The sequence below is a fragment of the Fusarium odoratissimum genome (genome assembly GCF_000260195.1).
Source record: "Fusarium odoratissimum NRRL 54006 unplaced genomic scaffold supercont1.12, whole genome shotgun sequence".
Lineage (NCBI taxonomy): Eukaryota > Fungi > Ascomycota > Sordariomycetes > Hypocreales > Nectriaceae > Fusarium > Fusarium odoratissimum.
Window position 1 is genome coordinate 466627 of NW_022158698.1, and position 21464 is coordinate 488090.

Sequence of the window (21464 nt, forward strand, 5' to 3'; positions counted from 1 at the left end):
GTGCCTACCTTACCTTATGCCTGAGTAAGTCACCCAATCAATATGAGGCATCATGATATGATCAAGATTGCTTTATATGATAGAATACTCTGACCAAAGGATTGCTAAATCGGCCTAGTTGTTTGCATATAGCGCTGCGATGCAATGGCTGAATATTATATGGCAAAGCTCTTCCATGCTTTACTGGTTGTTATTATCCTTCACCTAAGATGAGCCACACGCGACACAATGGTGTAGCTTTGTGCCCTTTAAGCAGGAAATTGAGTATAATTCAAACAGATTCATATGGTGATATGGTAGAACTCTTCATTTGAAACTTGGATATCTCATCGTTCCCTATCTCAAAGCTTCTTCATGAGACTCAGAATAGTAGTCATGATGGCTTCAGCTCCTCATGTTCAGCTCTTCTACAGACAGCAGAATGACTCTCTATTGGAGGAGAAAGCAACAGACTTATATGCAATCGTTGAAACTCTGTCTTAATCACCAGCAAAGCTCTTCAACATAAACTCAAAAAGATGAATTATGGAGGTTATCATGAGTGGTAAATGCAGGGATCTTTGGCTGTTCCACAACGTAAGAGGCCCGCTGATTTGTTCAACCAAGTCCCCACAAGCAAGTTAGAGCTTCTCAGCCTTGCTAAACTTCAACCCTTCCATCATCAACACCATCGCGTTTGTCTTGTGATATCTGATATACCCAACATGGCGCATCTTTTAAACCCCCTTGCGACAACATCTCAGATCTACCACAAATCTTCATTCTCATCTTTACCCAAGGATCTCCAAGATACAATCTTTATCACTTCACAATGCCTGACACAAGCTGCTGGTCAGCTCCTAGAACTTCCTCAGTCCGTCACTGCGCAGGCAAACGTCATTCTGGCGCGGTATTGGCTTGTCGACTCTCCAATGGCCAATGAGTTCAGTGTAAGAGTAAACCCCGAATAAATGTCTCAATTCTACCTGATCATACTGACCCGTGCTCATAGGACACATCTGCTGCTGCTCTCTATCTAGTCGCGAAGATGGGACCTCAACCCCGGTCATCGCGCGACATATCAAATGTTTATGCCTACCTCTTATCAGAGAGCTCATTGTTCTTACGGACCCCAGAAAGTCCAAAGAATGACCCCAGGTCGTACTATGTACCTGAAGCAGACTACCATGCCTTCCAGACTCGCATCCTTGCTATTGAGGCTCGCATTCTTTACACCCTCTCTTTCGACACACATGTCTCGCTACCTCATCCACTTGCAGTTACTTACCTTCAGACGCTCGATTTTCTTGCGCAGCCTAAATCTATCATCTCTCTACGCACAATTCAGTATCTGAATGCAGCTCTTCTCTCACCTCAGATGCTGTATCTTACTCACCAGCCCCATGCGCTAGCTACAGCTGCTATATACAACGCGGCTCGTGATGTTGGTGCGAAGATGCCAGAGTGTGAATGGTGGGAGGTTTTCGATGTCGATCGAGAAGAGCTCGGGTTCCTTGTTGTCGGAATGCGAAGCGTGGAAAACTACCTTCGCAAGATCAAAGAAGATATGCCGGATCTAAGCGTGGGTATGCCTACACGAAAGTCGATAGATATCGAGCTGCAAAGGAGGGGCGTGGGAGGTGGGAATGATACTGCCGAGGTTGATGAAGAGCAACAACTCATGGATATGATGGACAGCAGATGATCGCGTGCCTTGGTCTTTTTGACTCTGTGCTCGGTATCGAAATCGGTCCTGATGCAGCAACCTGGAAGCAGGCGCCACTGTTTCCCGTGTCGCATGTCAGACAAGACACGGCCAATGAGCTGGTGCATGCAGTTGTGGTTCTGCATATTCCAGGTCGATTTTTGAGAGCATCAGGCCATTATCGCGAGTCTCACTGGCTACAGTCAGCCCGGCTGAACGGAAATGACAACTGAGGTTCAAGTCAATGGGTCAATTGCTACGGTGTGGTATATCAAGAGCTGAAGGTGGTATTCAATAAGCCATTTCCAAAAGTCTAGAACCAGCCACGAGGGATCAACGAGAGAAGAGGAAATAATGCAGGAAGAAAAAGATATGTGGGCGACAACAATATACCATGCATGTGTATGCGTGACACTTTGCCAGCCGGGTTTCTGGTAATTGCGTCTATAATACCAGCTCTATCAAGTCAACGTACATCCGAAGTGATACTTGGCATCGTTTTCTTACATCGTCGTGACCCAATTCATAGTTCTAGAATTCATATACAACATACGCTATTACGTTTCACCCCGCGATGCACAATCTCAAGCGGCAGAGGCGGTTACCCTCAGACGCACATAGTTAAAATCAACCGCCAATTCACCCATGAAACCTGCCAGAACTCCATCAAGCAAGCTTTTGCCGTGTTGTTAGTGACATGCGGTGAGGACAAACTAGACTGTGGGCCTCTTGTACCCCAATCAGCCTCGAGGGCATCGTGGAGTTGAGTGCGGGGGATTTGAAGAACTAGCGCTGCCCTCCACGACTGGCGTTGTTGGGAACTACTCTCAACGTCACAACAAAGTATCATGAAACTTGGGAATGATGTAAGTCGTAACCGCGTACCGGTAACGAGGCGTTTAGAGACTGGGGTACAGGATCCATTGTAGCCTTGAATACTTGATCTTCAGTCAAGTGACAACTATCGTGTACAGTATACGTGACTGTACATACTGACTGATTAGCAAACGCCATCTTTTTTGTAATGCTATCTTTGTCTTGTTGCAAAAGATATGAGACATATTATCTTGGCAGAGCCTCTTGTTCAACCCGTCCTACCAAACGGTAAAGCCGATATCAGGAATAGCCTCCAGTTTAGACACATCGATCTGACATAGCGCCGCAAAAACCTTATCTTTCCGCGTACAAAAAGCATAAAAAAATAAGGCTAGAAAATTCTCATGATAGCCAACTACCTATTCGGGGACAAGTCGTCAAGAGTGCAGTAAAAGTAAATCAGGGGGAGGCCCGGTTAGCACGGAGTGCGAGGATATCCGTTGCCGCAAAGCAAAGCGCCCAATTGAAGCGCGAGTAAATTATCCCATTGGAGCGAGCTCCGATCGACAAGGTCATCCCGCGGCTTTTTTTCTGAAATCTTGGGGTGAGGCGAGAAATCGGAGTCGTTGATTGGTTCGATGGACAGGATAGGAAACCCTAGAAATCTGCAGTTGGGTTTTCTAGAAGAGCGTCTCTCTTTTTCCCGTCTTAGCCGGTCACTGGAATTTATTGTGGTTCTTTTATGGGATTTGAAGACGGGAATAGTTGCAGGATCAGATTACGTGACTAGAGATGAGTAAAAAAAGAGCCGGTCTCGGTGCAAGACATGGATGGAAGTGGCAACAACTTCAGAATCATCAACTGCTACTGTTACACGGGCCTTGGAGACCCCCATTCTCTGGAGCATGCACGGAGAAGACGGAAACAGGGGTGCGCTAGTTAGTTATCGTCAGAAGTTGGTGTGTGCACCCTCTAGTTGGCTTCACATCGTGGGGCAAAGCTGAGGGTGTTGTTGTTTGGTCCTGGTCCTGGTCCTGGGAAGTACTGTAAGAAAGAAAATGGCTCACTCTGTTTAGTTTCGTGGAGCATCAGCATCAACGGGCAAGGCACATCGTGGAGATGACGAGATACGTATCTTCAATCGCGAAAGGTATATTAGGGCACCTCGGCCTCTTTCTCTGAACCTACCTTTACTCTCCTCTATCTCACTTTTCCACTGTCCATCTCCTTCACTTACACACAAACAAAACCAAAACCACCACCATACTCACAATGTCTGACTCCGTCACTCCCCAGACCCCTTCCCACTTCGGTGAGAACAAGGGCATCAAGTTCACCTTCAAGACTGGCAATGCCCGTTACCAATGTGTCCTTCAGGACCGCGCTCACTAGTATGTTATACCCTCTTGCTTTGACTTCAGCCTCAAGCAAAGTACTAACCATCCCTCAGCGAGCGCACCAAGGCTTCTCGCCAGAACTCTACCGACTCTGTCTCCTCAAACGAGTCTACCAAGACTGAGAAGTCTTCCCACTAAAATGTGTATGGGATAATGGCGCCTCGATATACCTCAAAACATAAAGAGGATCAACGGTGACCAGAACGAACAATCAAAATGGGGGAGTTTATTATACCACAATTATCTGGCATTAGCGACGGTTATACAGGGACATTTGGCGTCTCCATGAATCAAACAATCTTTTTACTGTTACTCTACTATTCAATGTGCATCGCTGAAGGTGAACGTGAAGGTCATGAACGTATAGCTTGGTCGCATCTCCATACCAAGACATGGAACATTCTCATCTCTGGGCAGCCAGGCATTTCACCCAGTGAGAGCAATCAAATGACAAACAGACATTCAAATTGTCAGGTTCATCTGCAAGATCCCGAATGCCAAGGTTTTTCCAAGTCGCACTCGGTCACTGCAAAAAGAAACGGGGACCCGACCCCGTTTCTCGCTCGGTGTCTCGCCTTTTCACCTGGATGGATCAAAACTACTCCACCGTCTCAGGATCGATCCTCTTTTGCCGCTGGGATCAGGAGCAATAGACCGAATCAGTGAGTTGTGCTTATCCACAGCGGATTTCGGACAAGACGCGGCTCTAGTGATGATGAGTCGGAGGTCGGTGGCTTTGGGTTCCGGCGGCTGAAGGCGATCGAGGTCGGTCGGAAGCCCGTGAGATGCGACGTCCGTCAGATTGGATCGGAAGACTCGGCCGGGCCGTCAGCTTCAACAGAGACCAAGTATTTGAACCGGTAGCTTCGGATATATAAACTATTGTCTCATCTCACTTACCTACACAGTTAGAGCTATTTCTCCCTTAGCCATTATAATGCCGTGCACATTTTTGGCTCAATGAAGGATTGAGGGGAAAAGCCAGAGTCGTACGCCATGTACGACAAGATCCCGCCAGGCGTCGTCATATCGTACCTGGCTAACAGACCGAAACCGATGAACCATGCTCGGCTCTGTTAACGGAGCCAGGCTGACTCGAGCAACAGGCAATAAGTCCCGACAATCGGTGCCGCGCAAGCAAATTACCACGAGTCCATATAAGAGACGGACAATCTCACGTACTCGTAATAGGCTCGTCTTACTATACTTTGCATCCAGCACTAACCACGAATACAATGACGTTTCAAAGGCAGCAGAGTTTCAGGGGCTTGTTCTTTGACGCTTATCGCGAACTGACTTTGGTGTGTCAACAGTAGAACAGAATAGGCAAGATTTCTCGAAATGTCTAGTCTTCTCTTCTTCCATTTGAGTGCAGCCAAGCCAAGCGCGTGATGGTAGGTCGCTTGTTAGTCGGTGCTGTAATGCATATCACCCATCACATCGCATCACGTCACGCGCCATCCGCAAGCGTCGATTGAGCAATTGATGTTGATTCTGATCTGACCAGATAAAGAAGAGTTGATGATATATAGAGATGAAATCAGAAGAAAGAATTGTTATCTGAAACAATTCTATTGTTATACTTTGGTGTTACTTGGCTGTCAAAGTCTAAGAATCATAAGCACAGCCCACTTCTTCCACTTCTCAGCTGGACAGAATGTGCGAGTAAGTCCGAATCTGAGTCGTAGTCGTAGTCGCCGTCGCTATCACAATTGATTGATACTGAACTTAATAGGTTTGTTTAAATGCTCCCTATCCCGCCTCTTACGCCGATTTCTCTTCTACCCCTTCTACTTGTTCTTCTGAGCCTACCCCAAGCTCCTTTCTTTGTATTCCACTGTCACTTTCACTCGTTGTTTGTGTAGCTGCTGGATCTGCAATCTACTAACTGACGTACGACGTGCTCGATTATTTCTGTCGCTTTTTGAGAGACGATGCCTCATCCTCTGGTGGCTACAGGTATGCAAATCAATCAATTCACAGCGCCACACTCCATGATCCCCATGATTTATCCACCAATTTCGCTTCCATTGATTATCATCTCTGTATTCATCATCTTTACTGCTCATTCAGGCCAAGCCCATGGATGTTGATTACCCCGCGTCCAAGCTTGCGAATCATAGTGCACGTCTCGCATGTGTCTGCCTGAGCTGAGGCCAAAAGAGTGTCGCCTGAGCCACAGCCAGTTCTAGTCCCCGAGGCTGCCTGTGGCAAATACAGATGCCAGAAGCAGCACGAGGCCTACGCAAGCTCAAACTTCCCCTTGATTTGCCTCCAACTTCCTCCAATTTATTCGTTGTTTCTGCTTTTTACTTTATCACTCGAGTTTCTGGAAAGCTCTCTTTTGCATTTTGTGTTTTGTGTCTCGTGAAAAGAGGAGATTTGTTGTCTTCTTTCTGTTTGCTCGCTTGACAGCTCCCACTCCACTCCACTTTACATCACATCACATCACATCCATTCACACACCTCTCTTTCTCTTTCTCTTTCTCTCCTACATCTGCAGTCTCTCTGCAGACTTGAGAAACAATGCCTAACCATGTTGTCCTGGCATCAGGTGCCGTAGTCGCCGTTTCGGTCGCTATCGCCACCACTATTGCCATTTTCGAGTCGCCAGAAGTGCGACGATACGCCGACGATGTTCGCCGGAGAATAGCTTTCGCCCTCCACTCTATGGGCGAAGGCATCGAACCTCCCCACCGTGAGCCCAGGTTTAATAGACCTGAGGATGCCGATGGCTTCTTCGAGTCCCGTCGTGGTGCTGGTGCCGAAGCTGGTGTTGACGCTGATGAAGAAACTCGCCGACGACAACGTGAGGAGCTGCTTTATTGGAACTCGGTCATGCTAGAGAAGCAAGAGAAGGAACAAAAGGGCAAGGAAACCGACGAGAAAAACCCTGCGACCATGGATTCATCACGACGAGGCTCTTCGTTTGATGACTTCCTTCGTCAGGATGAGGGTGCTGAACGAGGCGCTTATGTCTTTAACACTGGAGCTGATACCCGCGCAATGGATGACGGTCTGCGACGTCGTGGCGACGGTTCTCGCGGCTTCTCTTCTCTCTACACCAACCCTTTTGCCGACGAACACAACATTGATCAAGACGAACTGAACGACGATATTGAGCAAAGCCGCCATCTTTCTCCCGCCCAAGACGAAATTTCCGACATCTACAGCGCCACTACCCAGGACCGAGATGAGAAGCCCGCTGCTCTTATCGACACTGACCCCACCCCCGCCCTTTCTGAGACAGCTTCTTCCGCCACCCTTGAGCGTGAAATCGGTGTCGACGAGTACATGACCGCCGGACAAGAGGACCGCGACGAGGCTTATTCCTCAATTCAGGCCTGGGCGCAAAACACCAGCCCCGAGTTTTACTCTCCTCTTCCCGTTACCCCCAGCGCCCCCATGTCCGAGCCTGAAATCATCAGCGACGACGGCATGGTGACACCCACCGACTCTGTATCTCTCGTCGGTTCCGGAGATGATATTGCTAACGATGCGCAATCATCTCGTGAGGGTGAGACTGGTCGCTACTTCGATGTCATGAGCGAGAGCTCTGGCATGGCTACACCCGCTAGCTGGTCTGAGGTCGGCAGCGTCATCAGCGAGAGCGACGCCCACATTCCTGTACACCAATAAACTCTGTCATGTGGGAGTTGTAAAATTACCAAGTCGGAATATAGGTAGGAAAGCCAGTGTAGGAGCACGATTTTGTTTTGAGAGTTATATAACAGACGTATACAGACGTTTAGGGTCTGAATTCTTGGGTTTTGTTTTTGTCTGGAGTTGGAGTTCAGGTTGCGGTAGCAAACTTATATCCTTAGCACCTGGCTAATCTCGTTTCTTTAACAAAATCTATCGACTTATCTAACTCTGCTTGCTATCGTAGGTGAACGCCTTATATGCATCCGTGAATCACTGTCGACGCCTATATCCAATGTGTATCTGTATATATACTACGACTCAAGCTTCTCTTTGTAATCGCCCCAGAGTTGCTCAACCGGCCGCCCAACCAGTTCGGTCCAGAACGGCTTCTCTTCATATCTCTGAATCCGTAACTTCTCATTCAGGCGGCGAATAGTTCCCTTTCCAAACCGCTCCTCCAAGTAGTCCAGGAAATAGGCCGTTTGCTGATAGCCAGCGTCCCACTTTCCATTGCTGTCGCGTTTCCAGTGAGGAGGACTGAGAAGGCAGTGAAGTCGCACCCAGTCTGCGATGCCTTCAATCAGACCGCCTGGACAAGTTCCATGGCCGTTGTACTGAAGGCAGTGAACGAGCTCATGAGTGAGCACACCGTTGATTTCTTCTGTACGACGAGATATGGGGTGGATGTTGGCAATATACTCGACTGAGAAGTGAATCTCCTTATGATCGCTGTCCAGGTCAGAGCCAGTGGTGTAAGCTACACCTGACATGCTACGCAGGATCACCGTCACAGATCGTGTCGTCGGGATTGTTGTGGTAGGACACGTGGGCGATTCATACAGAAGCGCCAGTACATGCTGGGCCGCCTTGGCGAGGCATTCCGCGGCATTGACAGAGCTAAGAAAAACCGCAGCCCCGGGGTGAGAGAGGTCGCGACACTCAAGGCGTAGCTTGGGGACCTTGAACTTGCCGGCGCCGGGAATATCGGGGCCATTCCGTGGGCCGGAGGGAGTGGGTACTTGGATCGCCGGTGTCATGATCGGGGCCGGGGAGAAGATTGAGGCGGGGGTTGGAATGGGAGTGACTGGGGGAAGATGAGGCATATATAAGTGCGTGGTGGTGAATCAGGGAGAGGGTTTAAGACGGGCGAACCACGATTTTGATGTTAGGGGTTGGAGTTTGGCGAGATGTTGAAGTTAGATGAGGATGGAATGTAACGGAGGGGTTAGATTAGGTTAGAAATGGAGGCTTGCTGAGTGAAGATGAAAACGGCAACTTTATGTGATCACAAAAAATCACATAATCGAGCCTGTGAGAAGAGGACGAGAACGGCTCATGCGTGTTACTGAGATATCATGGGCAAGGTAAAACAATCAATGATGAGGTTGTATCATGACTGAGATGACCCCTCAGTAGAATTGAACAGGGGTATTAAATTAGTGGCTAAAGCTCTGGAAGGCCCCGCGAAGCTCCGTGCAACACAGTGGAGTAGCTTTTTAGGCAGTTGCAGCAAAGCTTGGCGGGACATCTCTCACATTCTTCGCCGGGGCAACTGCGGCAACCTTGTTCGGGCAGATTGTTTTTCTTCGCACCTGCTGCGCCCGACATTGACATTGACACCCAACCATTTATGATAACAGCGAAACCATAAGAAATAGATAGTTCTAAGTAAGAAAATATACTGCACTTAAGAAAAACTGTAACTGGAAGCATATTCGGTATCACTCTCTATATAGAGGACGCTTCAGGTGCCAATGGTCCTATTCGAATACAGTGTTTGGGATTCATTTCTGGACTCGGCAGCAGATTACAGCAATCATCGGGGGGTGAGCCAGCTCTGTCAGCCCGTGCTATTGGCCACAGTACCTACCTACCTACCTACACAAATTGGATACCCATCTTCATCCTTAGTGCCACAACCATAACATCAACATAACAAACAACAACAACTAAAAAAGAGCTCTCTCACGCTCTCAATGCGCACTCTCAACTAAAGCGATTCTTCTTGTTTCGCTCTGTCGCCTACGGACTGTCTCGCAATTAGTCACAGGTATGTGTATTTGCGCTTCCGACCCCCCTTGTTTAATTTCCGGACAACACCATGGCCAGCGCATCACCATGATACCCTTCAGAAGAGGGGAGAGCTACTTTATCCCACTTCGCGTGGCCTGCGCGTCTCACTCAACCCCTCATTGAATCTTTATCCTGATCGCGACTAATAGCGTTTTGCTTTACAGATTCGTCATAGAAACACTCATGGCCGACACAAAACTCACCGACCAGCAGGTCGCTGACCTGAACACCATCCTGCGCGGCGACGGAAGTCTTGACTCGAAGGTCCAATATGTCACAATCATCAAATCGGGCATTAAACAACACAATGTCCCTGAATCTAGTGTCTCTCAGCTTTTCGATGGTTTGCGCGCAGCTACTACCTCGCAGCATGCCGCTCTGGTAAACGCTGGTTTCACTGCCCTGAATCATCTCCTCACGCGCCTCTCTCGACAAGACCCCAAGCTCTTATCTAAAGAAGCCGCGCGAACTTTGCCAATTGTCGTCGAAAAGCTCGGCGACCACAAAGACAAGTTCCGTTCTCTTGCTTCGCACTCACTCGTTACTCTATATGCCGTTGCGCCGGCAGATGTCGAACGTTTTGTTCGAAACTCAGCTATGAACGGGAAGAATCCCAGAGCAAAGGAAACCTCCATGAGTTGGCTACTACAGGTAAGTACAACCACACCTGCTGCGCTCAATCGGGTGTGCTAACGGAGTACAGATGCACAAAGAGAACGGCCTGCCATTCCGAGGTTACGTCCCTGTACTCATGGAACTTCTCGAGGACGCCGATGGCATGGTACGAGATGCGGCCAAAAACACAGTCATTGAACTTTTCCGATCTGCGCCAAATGCTGCCAAATCCGATCTTAAGCGACAACTCAAGAACTTCAAAGTACGACCTGCAATTGAGCAAGCTATCGTCAAGGAGCTCGCCCCGACGTCTGGTCGCCCCGAGACTCCCGCCGCCGAAGCCGCCGCCCCAGCACCTCGTCCAGCTCTTTCGGCCAGTACCTCATCAGTAGCAGCAGCCGAGCGTCCTATCACTCCTGGAATCGAGACTAAGCCAGAAACTCTCGAGCCACTGTACGTCAACACAAACCGCGAGCTGGACGACATTTTTAAGGAAATGGCGTGGTTTTTCGAGGGTAAAGAGTCGGAACAGAATTGGCTGAAGCGAGAAAATTCCGTCAATAAACTGCGGCGACTCAACGTGGGCAATGTTCCGTCTGACTTCCCAGATACCTTCCTTGTTGGGGTTAAGAGCATGTTGGATGGTATCATCAAGGCGATTACCTCTTTGAGAACCAGTCTCTGCAAAGAGGGTTGTGCTCTTATCCAGGAAATGGCTAATACGTTTGGTCCTGCAATGGACCCCATGGTTGAACTGCTGATGCAATGCTTTGTCAAGCTCGCTGCAGGAACCAAGAAAATCAGCTCTCAGCTTGCCAACGTGACGGTTGATACGATTCTGAGCAAGGTTTCGTACACTCCACGCTTGATGCAGCACATCTGGATGGCTTGCCAGGACAAGAACGTTGCACCGAGAACTTATGCTACAGGGTGGCTCAAGACCATTCTAAAGAAAGAGGCCCAGCACAAGCATCATATCGAGCATACAGGTGGTGTGGAGTTAATCGAGAAGTGCATCAAGAAGGGCCTGACTGATGCTAACCCTGCTGTAAGAGAGAAAATGCGATCAACGTATTGGGCCTTCTGGGGAATCTGGCCTGCAAAAGCAGATGCGTAAGTTGACTTTGCTCCCGATTCTGTCATATTTATGGCTAACACGAATTAGCATCATGACCGATCTGGACGGCACTGCCCAGAAGCTCTTGAACAAGGACCCTAGCAACCCTCATTCGCCTAAGAAGGGAGAGACGGCTGCACGACCTGGATTGGGATTATCCAAGAGCACAATGGGCACAAGCAAGCCAAGTATTCGAGAGGCTATGATGGCTCAAAGAAAGGCAAACGCAGCAAAGAACCTCCCAGCTCGACCAGGCTCAGCAATGGCTCATCTTTCGCCCGTGAAAACAACCACTTCCAGCACAGCAACTGCAGCAAGCAAACCATCAGGAACCCGAACTCGTCCAGAAACTGGCGGCATGTCAGGTGCTCCGATGCGGCCAGCAAGGAGGCGGCCGGAAATGGCAGCGCGTCCTGCGACGGCAGGCCCCTACTCCGTGCGTGACATGGATGCTGGGAGTCCTGAAAGTATCAGGTCCAAGACACCCAAACCCCGAGAGACCACACCTAAGAGAACTGCTCCTCGACCACGACCTGGACATGCTTCACATGCTAGTGAATCCAGTCTTGCGTCACCTACGTCCGTGAGGTCAGGCACCAAGCCCGCGGCTTCACCTCGCACAAGTCCTACAAAGTTGAAGCAATCACAATCTGCCATGCTGCCTATGAGCAGCCCCTCCAGAGCAAATGAGGACTTTACTCTTGTTGTTCCAAATATGGCTAATTTGAGGGCCATGCAGAAGCCTGCACCAGAGCCTCATCAGAGGGCTCCTCAGGCTAACCAAGAGATTCCCTCAGAATTAACCACTCCTGTGCTTGAGGATTCACCACATATTGTCCCAGAAGCTATTAAAGAGGCTGCGCCAGTCTCAGAGCCAGAGACGGCCCCTGAACCAGCGGCTGAAGCCGAGACCCAGTCCGCCGATCAACCTATGGAGGAGGTTGCTGAACCTCCCGTGGCCGTCTCGGAGCCTGTGGTTGAGCCTACACCCCAGCCGTCGGAAACCATGCAGGCCGAACCTGTTTCAGGAGCGCCTGGTTCGACACTGCAAGTGTATGAAGACCCGTTCACTGATGAGCAGCCTTCTCCAAAGCCGACCTTTAACGTTCCTGTGCTGGAAGACAAACCCGTCAACGCTGATGCGGCCAACCTGCCCAATGCCCGTGCTCAATCCCCCGTGACGCAAGACGTAGAATCCTCTGAGAGAACAAAGCAGAGCTCACGACTGCTTGAAAGCGGTATCACCAGAGTCAAGGCAAAGACTCTTGACGTTCATGGATTCCGAAAGTTGCAGTCTCTTTTGCGTGATACCAAGGGCATCTTCACTGATGATAAGTTTGAGGCTCTGTTGATTGGACTCTTCCAATACCTGGAGGATCCTCTGTCCGGAGTAAGCACCGAAAAGGCTCAGGATATCAAAGCCCAAATCCTTGCTACAATCAGGCTACTCCTCCGAAAGGAACGTGACAACTTCCAGCCTCATGTGTCCAGGGGTCTTGAATCGCTCCTTGAGACACGCAGTGCTTATGATATCCGTGCTCATATTGTCAGTGGCGTTGAGGTCTTGGCTGATGAACTCGTCACCATTGGTGATGGCTCTGAGATTGTTGTTGTCCTAACAAATCGTCTTCAAAACGTTGACAGCTCTACTCCTGAGGGAAGCCGTATGCTCAGCACCGGAATGCACGTGTTGCGAAGCCTGCTTGACAAGAGACCCAACTTCGTCCCTACTGATACTGAACTTGGTCAGCTGGCCAGTCTTGCCGGTCGATGCCTTGTTTCTACAGACTCTGGTGTTCGTATGGACGCCGTTCAGCTTTGCGTTGCTCTTCACTCAAGGGTAGGTGAGCAGGTCTTCTGGAATGCCCTGAAGGATGTTCAGGATGACCCCAAGAGCTTGATTACCTACTACATTGTCAAGAGACAGCGGGAGCAGACTCCTACAATTGCAGCCTGAAGGGAACACGGTGACTAGGCTTTCATCTGCTGGAGTTCAGGGGACATTTCATAGGTCAGGCGTTGGATGCCGGAATCTCATTAGGGGCGGATGGTATGGCATATTGGTACGGAATGGCGATGTCAAAAGCAGGGGCGAGTCATAAAAGGTGTCAAGTTTCACTTCCATGATGCACTGGCGGCAGAATCGACGTGTTTGGTTTCACATTCTTGAGTTATGGCTATTGAATAGTCGAGTTGCTATGTTTTTAATGCCCCGGGTTGCTTGTCGGTTTGTACATTTAGCTATTTGTAATTACTTGCACATTTTATACACGAGACATTGGCCATTGCTTATTTAGTACAACTTCAACGAGGTATATAGATAGATACATGTATTGGACTAGAAATGAGGAAACAGCTGAACTCAAGCCGGTGATGTATAAACTCCAGCAAGAGAGCGCCTCCAGCTAAAGAAGGACTCGAACACAAAATAAAGTCTGGCAGCCATGTGGACAAACAAGGCGAGCCAGAATGCGATGTATGTCACTAGCCACGCTGTTCCTTCGGTTCTTACAGCTGTAGCAAATACTGCCATGACAAAGTACAACGCCAACGCGCCCGCAATATAGAGACAACTTATCTTCCACATCAAATGCTCGATAGAGTTGGGGAAAGTCCAGTTCCATGCTGACAGATGAACGCCTCCATAGATGCCAGACAGAAGCAGCGCAAGGCCAGCGAGCCACGGGAACTGCTGGAAGAAGCCCAAAAGACCAAAGATGCCTTCACTCTCTGTGAATACACTGAAGTTGATATCAAGGTTTCGTTTCCCTTCGCTGAAAGGCATGGTTCTGTGCGTAGGGTCGAGAACTGGTTTGAACTCTGGTAGTTGAGCGAGGAAGAGATCTTGGCCAGCTTGAGGCCCAGCATCATCTTGGGGACTTATCATCTCAAAATACCAAGCGATATGATTCACCTTGACAGAACTCGCTGTTTTGCAAAAAGTCTCGCGGTTGTGGAAGGGATAGGTTGACAAGATGGCATCCCAGCGATGAAGGGACTGCTCTGATAGTACAAGAGGCATATGTGCAAACTCTGGGTGATATAAGAAGCCAGATGGTAGAATATCTCTAGGCCACAGCTCCAGCCCTGGCTCTGGCTTTACCCAAGGCCCTGATCGTGGATTCCCCAGGTATCGGGCAGTCTTTCATGCGCTGGAGGTCTTGCAAAGTTTCGCATCCAAGACCAACCTATCCACTCTCGAGAGGATGACCCAGGGGTTTCTTCAAGAAGCTGCATCTCTTATACCCTCGAAACATCATGAAAGTATGTTCTGCAAGGTTTTGGTGTGGCCCAGTCTAGCTATATCAAGCTGCCCTTCCTTGTAGGAGGCGGCTAATCTGGATGTGTTTGAGGGGGAACATATTGTGATAGAATGGACGTTGCACAAGAAGGGCTATCCCTCTCTTGAAGTCTCCTGGGTTTATAACTTCTGGATCCGTAGGAGTAGTTTCCTATAAAGAACGGAGTTTGGAACTCAAGTTCCAGGCCTGTTGTAACTGATCTGCTGCCATATACAGAGCGATTTCGGGTGCAAATAGAGTCATCGTAGCCCATTTCAGCTTGTAAAGAAATACATCATACCATGCCGCCTTGACAGGAACATCGAGATGAAGAGCCGCATCGACACACACAGTGATATACTTGCTTCCCCTCTTCTCCTGCAGTTGAGTCATGTATGACATCGCTCTTCAACATGATAGGTAGGGGTAGTTGCGTGGAATATATACGATCAATAATCTTGGATCATATGGTGTTGATATATGTTACAAACCCGACGAAACTGGCATCAACAAGGGCATGAAAGAGATACAACCATCACTTTCGTCAGAGAGCGTGAAGAGTATAAAGAGCCGTCCTACCGAAAAGAACCTCTGACCCCTTTTCATCAACGTACAAAGATAACCAATACTCCTCCCTGCCTGCCATAAACCATCCTCAAAACCACCATCACCATATGCACAAGAAATTTGCCGAAGTAGCCACAGCCAAGCAAGCACGCAAGCAAACAAGCAAACAAGCGTGAGAGAAAAAGAATTGGATATCATTAAATGTCCTGGCACAAAAAACGCCCTGTGGGTTGGATGACACATGCAAGCGAACCCAGCCTGGGAGCTTGAGAATCCAACAGTGCCCAAGTAATCTTTTCATGACAACCTAGATCGTGTTCATTCGTTGGGAGCGAAGCCCAAGAATCCACGACTTGGAGGTCTCGTTAAAAAGTCGATACAGTCTTCATAAGCCCTTTCCGTATAGAGACCTCGAGCTCCCTAAGCATCCTCGAAGATCGTGTTACTGTTCTCAATGACAAACTGTATCGCAAGGTTCTTCGCGTGCATGTCCGTCATCTCGCGCTCAAGGCTCGTGTCACGCATGATGGTAGGCGCAAACACAACAGCTAAGTTCTTGGGAGACATCTAACCAACTGTTAGTGATTGTAGACGAGAGCAATAGTGAAGGCAACATACCAAGTTCTCAGGTTCACGTTGAGCAACGCGTGCAAGATGGAACATGAGGAATTCAAGACAATCACGATGCCTTTGAGGCATCGAAGCAAACGTCTTACGTAGGTGATCGCTTCGTTCCGTTTCATCAACAATAGCTGTAGGCTGTTAGCAGTCCGTTATCTGAAAAGTCATGAACAAACTCACCATTTGATTCGAGAACTCGCTCATACACGTCAAATGTGAGCAAGGGGATAGGAAGTTTGCGGAAGTATTGCTTCAGCACACTGGTAACAGCAGTGATATCCAGGTCCGGATCTGAAATATCAAAGTTCTCATCCTTACTGAAGCCATCCTTGATCATATTGACTTGAGAGTTGCCACCGGTCTTTCGGTAGATACCCTCCTGGTCCATTCCTCTTAGTTCCACCTCTTCGATACATCTTGTGACCACGCTAGGAATCTGTCGGCGCTCATGGTCGGCTCGCTCTGCGAGATCAGATCCAAAGAGAACCGTGGCAGGCTCAGCTGCGTCAACGTTGTTCATAGTGCCTGCAGAGCCGGACTTGGGCATGGCGTTCTTCTTGCCGAAGAATCCAAAGCCTTGTCGTTCACGCTCACGCTCTTCTTGTCTCTTGGTTAGCGCTGCAGCTGTACTGTGCTTGTCATGCGAGTTGACGCCGTTAGAAGGAGGCCCAGCAGGCGCTTCGACTTGGGCCACAGTCATATTGTAAGGCATTCCAATGTTCTCTCCGCTCAGCTGGCCCTGTTGCTGCATCCTCTCACGGTCGTTCTGGAATGCGACGACAGCTCTATTGACACCCTTGGCCACACCTTGGGCCAATCCCTTGGAACCCTTCTTCCAGTTGAACTTCTTGGCTTGACCCTTTCGAACCTGAACCACAGTTGGTCCGGCTTCGACGATGGGCTCTTCATCAGCAGGAACCAGAGTAGCACCCGTTGAGAGACTAGCGGCATCGAGGTTAAGGGAAGAGTTGTTGAGGCCGCCCTTGCCTGGTCCGTAGATACCCAGGCCGCCAGGAGACTTGATATCTCCTCCAATCTGTGACTTGAAGCGTTCCTGGATCTGGTGTGTCAAATCGTTATTCATATCAGCAAGCTGTGCATTCTTCGACGACAACTGCTCAAATTCAAGCAGGGCACGGTCTCGATCCGCGATAGCTTGATCCTTCTCTTCAAACAACAGATCCCGCTCTTCGTGTAGCTGCTCTATTGCGGCTGACATGGTCTGCTTGACCTTGTCAAGCTTCTGAACAAACTCCTTGATTGCTGAATCCTCAAGATCCCGGGGATCGATAGGTGTCTTGGTCTCCTTTGCTCGTTCGACATATCCGGCCAAGACCTCCAGCTGTCGAATCATAATCTCAGTCTGGGTGTCAAGAACGGAAACTGTTTTTCGCTTTTCGACCAGCTTCTTGTTAAGGCTCTTGAGATCCTTCTCAGTAGTGAACTGCCTCTCGAGCTCCGCAACTCGCTGCTCCGAATTCCGTAGTTGCCGCTTAAGGAACGCAGGATCGTCACCTGACGCCAAAGACATGGGACTGCTGATCTCCTGTGCATGATAGTCGTCGGCAACTGGTGTTCGTGGCCAGCGAGGTGACTGTGTCGCTCGTGTAGTCTCGCTAATGCTTCTGGCATGACCAGCTCTGTTCGATAGCTGGTTTGGTGACTCCACGCTGTTGGTGCGCCCATGTCTGACAGCGTTGGAAACTCTGCGGAGGATGGAAGTTGAGCCTTCGTCTGTACCTAGGATACGCGCCATGTCCTCGTCCATACTAAAGTCACCGCCGCTGCTCCATCTAGGTAACTTTGGCGAGACCTTGGGTGAGGTGCCGTCGTCCTTTGACTCCTTGCCACTAGGGTGGCCCTTGTTGTTCTGAGAGGCTGGAGGGATGGGAGCTGAACGAGGCTGCATGTAAGAATCGGTTGTTTTCTTTTGAGTGGGAGTCTGGCGAGTGGGTGTAGGGTCATCAGTGGTATCTTGTCGGTTTTGTCGATTGTTGCCATTAACTACCTTTTGTCAGTCTACCAGTTTTACTTCTGCTTAAGCGAAAACTTACCATTACGCCCTGGGGCAGCTGGAACTTCCTTTCGCGCAAGAGGCTTTGCGTTCTCTGGTCTCGAAGATGTTCTTGTTGACGAGTCCATAGATGCACGAAGCTCGTCCTCGTCCATATACCTCGACTCTTGGGATGAGCGAGACGCAGGTGTGGTGGCGTTGCTATCAGTGTGTGGCAGGCCACCCTTACTAGGCCCGTTGCTAGTTCTCGCAGAGTTCGTCTCTGCAGGTAAACTCGAGGACTGTGAACTACTCCTTGAGAGAAGCTTCTTGCTCTTGGGAGCCTCCTGTAATTTGAAGTCCTCCGTAGGTGCGCGGCGACCACTTGTCTTCTGGCTCTTCTCGTCGGTAGCGGGTGAGCGTTTACTAGAATCAGTTCGCGAGTTCTTGGAGTGCTTGCGATCAGGAAGCTTTGGTGCAACGTCGTGCTCCGAATAGGATGGTTGACGCCCTTTCTCCTGGAAAGCAATATGTGGTGTAGAGGTATGAGAGTCGCTTCGTTTCTCAGACGCCGGTTTTGCCGCGCTGAAATAGTCCTTCGACTTGCCTGACTCTGGTAGATTATCTGAGGTTGATTTCGGCGTTGGGTGCGGGCTTGGGTCTAAAGCAACCGAAATCATGAAGCTATCGGCATCGTTAGAAGCGTTGTCGTTCCGGGTCATCATGGTTGAGTTTCGGTTGCTCCGATATGTTGTAGCAGGCAAACTTAAACCATCAGGCTTTCGTTCAGGAGAACGAGCTGGCCTGGAACTGCTCCTAGATGACGACTCGTTACGACCGTGATTTCGTGGACGAGGTGAAAGCTCTGTAGCAGTATCTGAATCAGGATCGACCCGATCGTTGGAAAAGGCATTCGGTGGAATGGCGTTGGCGGGAAGGGCGGGCAGTGACTTTTCCGTGATCATAGGTGAATGCTCTTTTTCTCTTGCTTTCGCTGCAGCTGCAGCTTTAGATTTTTTCCGTCTTCGTGCCATCAGCGTTTCGTGGCAGCCCATGCAGAAGATGCCTTGTGAAGTCCGGGCATATCGTAGGTTCTCGATTTTGCGTTTGCAGTTGCGACAGCGGAAACATGTAGCACAAAACGCCTGCTCCCCAGTCAGGATGGCTAGGTCTTCAATCTTATTGCCGCAGGCGCTGCAGCTATATGTGCAGTTGTTGCAGATGAGTGAACCATCTCCAAGAAGCAGTAGGTTCGCATCAGAGTCGAGCAGTGTGCCACAGGTATTACATCGAAAGCAGTCCAGATGCCATCGGTTACCGGCTGTCAAAAAGTCAGCTTGCCCAAGCATACGGCGGGATGATTTGCAATCTTGCGGTGAGGCGCAGATGATCATCATGGATAACAGTGACACATCTCACTAGACCAGCTAATGCTGGAAATTGTAACGTACCTAACTCGAACGCTTTTCCTTCTTCGAGGATCTTCCAAACCTGTTAGCAAACCATTCCCCAATGTCCTTTAGGTCGAGTAGAACAGCATACCTCTCCGCAACCTTTGCAGGGGAAGACGTCGTCGGTGTCGTTGTCCATTCCAGGACTCTCCAAGTAATCCTCCACGATGCCGGCCATTGTGGGCAGTTGTGTTGAGAAGCAGCAAAGATCTGTCTTGGAACTTGGGGTGAAGCGATCGAAATGTGGTGCTCACGGCGGATACGGCATTCAAGTACGGGGTTGTTGCAGCCCAAGGTAGCAAGCAACACGACGCAGCTAAAGAGCAGGCGTCATGGACGATGTCGTAGCGGAGAGCAAAGGGGTCGGTTGGACCAAGAATCGCGGAGGAACTCGTGGGAGAATCGACGTAAAAAGGACGTTGTTGAGGCGGTCGGCGGGCGGTCGAATCGGAACGGGTAGCAATATTTTGTTGATAGCTGTCGCACGGTAGTGCCCCTTCTATGAGGGCGACTGACAAGAACTTTGAATGGGGTTCAAAAAGTCAGGAAGCAATGGACAACCCAGCAAAGGTCAGGGTAAGGTCAAGCCCAAGCCAGCAGACAGCGAGAGAAGTCGACGGAGCCAGGCCAGGGGGCGTGTGGAGGGTTTGATGAGGACAAGGGCCCGGGTGTAGAAACGGACCAGGGGCTTCTAACGATGGATTCGCTAGAGGAACGTCGGCCAGGTTGGAGATGAACAATGCAGAAGGTTGTATTCGCAGATTCGACGCAGGAGGAAAAAGAAGCGAATGAATCTCTACGAGGGAGAGAGGCTAAGCTAAGCGATGTATGATGGGCGTTGTGTTGTATGGAGGGCTGTGTCCTGTTCGATTGGATCGGCGTATAACGGACAGAGCTGATGAGCTAAGTGTAAGATGGCAATGGAAGCAATGAAGATGATGATGAATTCGGCGAAGAGAGAAGACGTAACAGAAAGGGATGACAAAGAGATTTCGTCGAAACTCCAGGTCAGGACAGGTCAAGTACAGCACATTGATAATACGACACAACAAATGGAAGGCAAGAAGGAGACAGCAGAGCAATCTGATCCGGATATGTCGTGGTCCTGGTTCACCCAAGGAGACTGAGAGGAATGAATGGAGACGGACGTCTAGTGAGGTGGGATCCCAATGTGGATGGGATGAACAGCCACTGAAGGGGAGTCCCCAGCCCCAGGGCAGCCTGGGCAGTGGGTAGTGGACCAGCCCAGGGGATCATCCACTAAACCTGGCAGGGACAGAGAAGGCAGCGAGAGGGGTTACAGCTCATGTTCAAGGGGAGAGCCCGCCCGTGGAGGGGAGGGGACCTTGGGCCAACGCGCTAAACGGCCCCTAGTTAGCCGTTCCAGGCCTGAGCGGGTTTAGTAGCTGTGACCAGTGTTCTCCAGCCCGTCTCACCATGAAGGATGTCCATCTGTCAAGAGGAAATGTCAAAGAGAATTGAGCGGTCGGGCTTTGACGCTGGAAGAGCAGGTATTGGTAGTACATCAGGGGCTAATCTCTAATACTGCATGTACACGCAACTTCACACAGGATTCGAATTGAGTGTTGTTTGCCGATATGCCGTCAAATACGTTGCTTGTCTCACCCAAGTTATCTGATAAACCTCCGACAAACAAGTTCACAGCCTTCACATGCTTGGGTCTGGTTGGATTGGATATTTTTAATTTTACCTGCTTTACAGCCTAAGTTGAATTCTAATTCCTGCAAATGCGATATGTTCGAAGCTGTGCCTGCCACTTCACGACGGCTATAACAGGAAGAATGTTCTTGGAATGATATTGACCCACGTCTCAGCAACCGCGGTGTCGGAAGATACTGTAGGGCTCATGATCAGGGTCTTTTTTTTTTGTAATTGGGAGCTGACGAATTGCATACGTTGTCTATGACTACGGATCGTTTGTCTGAGTGACTGAGAATTAGTTCGAGTCTTGGTGAATAAGGGGGCGTTCTAATACTCGCAGACCGTGATGCTGCAGATGCGAGGTATAAGGTAGCCAGCAACCATGCTGAGTCTGAATACATACAAGGTATGCAGATTCACTATTGGGCATCAATGGTATTTTATCCGTTCAGAGGATATACAGAACTGGGCATGATTGGCAGTCTCTAACAGTTACACCCATCACCAAAACTCACCTCAAATTCGTTCAATCTCCCTCTCAT

General features: G+C 49.5%; 7 protein-coding genes across 10 annotated transcripts; 4 read left to right on the forward strand and 3 right to left on the reverse strand.

Moving 5' to 3' along the window:
• Positions 1-644: 644 nt before the first annotated feature.
• On the forward strand, positions 645-2238 carry FOIG_08128 (uncharacterized protein). Its single transcript, XM_031208034.1, has 2 exons — positions 645-929; positions 992-2238. The coding sequence occupies exons 1-2, from the start codon at positions 705-707 to the stop codon at positions 1682-1684; spliced, it is 918 nt and encodes a 305-aa protein (XP_031062168.1). The 5' UTR covers positions 645-704; the 3' UTR covers positions 1685-2238.
• A 1018-nt stretch (positions 2239-3256) lies between these two features.
• On the forward strand, positions 3257-4303 carry FOIG_08129 (uncharacterized protein). The gene is made up of 2 exons (XM_031208035.1): positions 3257-3891; positions 3951-4303. Exons 1-2 carry the CDS (start codon positions 3773-3775, stop codon positions 4033-4035), a joined length of 204 nt encoding a protein of 67 aa, XP_031062169.1. The 5' UTR covers positions 3257-3772; the 3' UTR covers positions 4036-4303.
• A 23-nt stretch (positions 4304-4326) lies between these two features.
• On the forward strand, positions 4327-8921 carry FOIG_08130 (uncharacterized protein). 3 transcript variants are annotated; one of them, XM_031208038.1, is made up of 3 exons: positions 4327-5562; positions 5633-5856; positions 6452-7793. In XM_031208038.1, exons 2-3 carry the CDS (start codon positions 5832-5834, stop codon positions 7534-7536), a joined length of 1110 nt encoding a protein of 369 aa, XP_031062172.1. In that variant the 5' UTR covers positions 4327-5562; positions 5633-5831; the 3' UTR covers positions 7537-7793. The 3 variants fall into 3 exon arrangements, with proteins under 3 accessions (XP_031062172.1, XP_031062171.1, XP_031062170.1); XM_031208037.1 differs by having other exon boundaries at positions 4554-5856; positions 6452-8921; XM_031208036.1 differs by having other exon boundaries at positions 4554-5562; positions 5633-7793.
• Positions 7613-8962, reverse strand: FOIG_08131 (uncharacterized protein). The gene has a single exon (XM_031208039.1). It carries the CDS (start codon positions 8643-8645, stop codon positions 7854-7856), a length of 792 nt encoding a protein of 263 aa, XP_031062173.1. The 5' UTR covers positions 8646-8962; the 3' UTR covers positions 7613-7853.
• A 389-nt stretch (positions 8963-9351) lies between these two features.
• On the forward strand, positions 9352-13764 carry FOIG_08132 (protein STU1). Of its 2 annotated transcripts, XM_031208040.1 has the most exons (4): positions 9352-9592; positions 9780-10266; positions 10319-11343; positions 11396-13764. In XM_031208040.1, exons 2-4 carry the CDS (start codon positions 9799-9801, stop codon positions 13302-13304), a joined length of 3402 nt encoding a protein of 1133 aa, XP_031062174.1. In that variant the 5' UTR covers positions 9352-9592; positions 9780-9798; the 3' UTR covers positions 13305-13764. The 2 variants fall into 2 exon arrangements, with proteins under 2 accessions (XP_031062174.1, XP_031062175.1); XM_031208041.1 differs by lacking the exon at positions 9352-9592 and having other exon boundaries at positions 9706-10266.
• On the reverse strand, positions 13710-14369 carry FOIG_08133 (uncharacterized protein; the record flags this gene model as incomplete). The annotated part of the gene is made up of 1 exon (XM_031208042.1): positions 13710-14369. One exon carries the CDS (start codon positions 14367-14369, stop codon positions 13710-13712), a length of 660 nt encoding a protein of 219 aa, XP_031062176.1.
• A 563-nt stretch (positions 14370-14932) lies between these two features.
• On the reverse strand, positions 14933-20374 carry FOIG_08134 (uncharacterized protein). The gene is made up of 6 exons (XM_031208043.1): positions 19352-20374; positions 19261-19291; positions 17871-19130; positions 15997-17820; positions 15814-15947; positions 14933-15762 (listed from the first exon to the last, which is right to left on the reverse strand). The coding sequence occupies exons 1-6, from the start codon at positions 19436-19438 to the stop codon at positions 15616-15618; spliced, it is 3483 nt and encodes a 1160-aa protein (XP_031062177.1). The 5' UTR covers positions 19439-20374; the 3' UTR covers positions 14933-15615.
• Positions 20375-21464: the final 1090 nt, after the last annotated feature.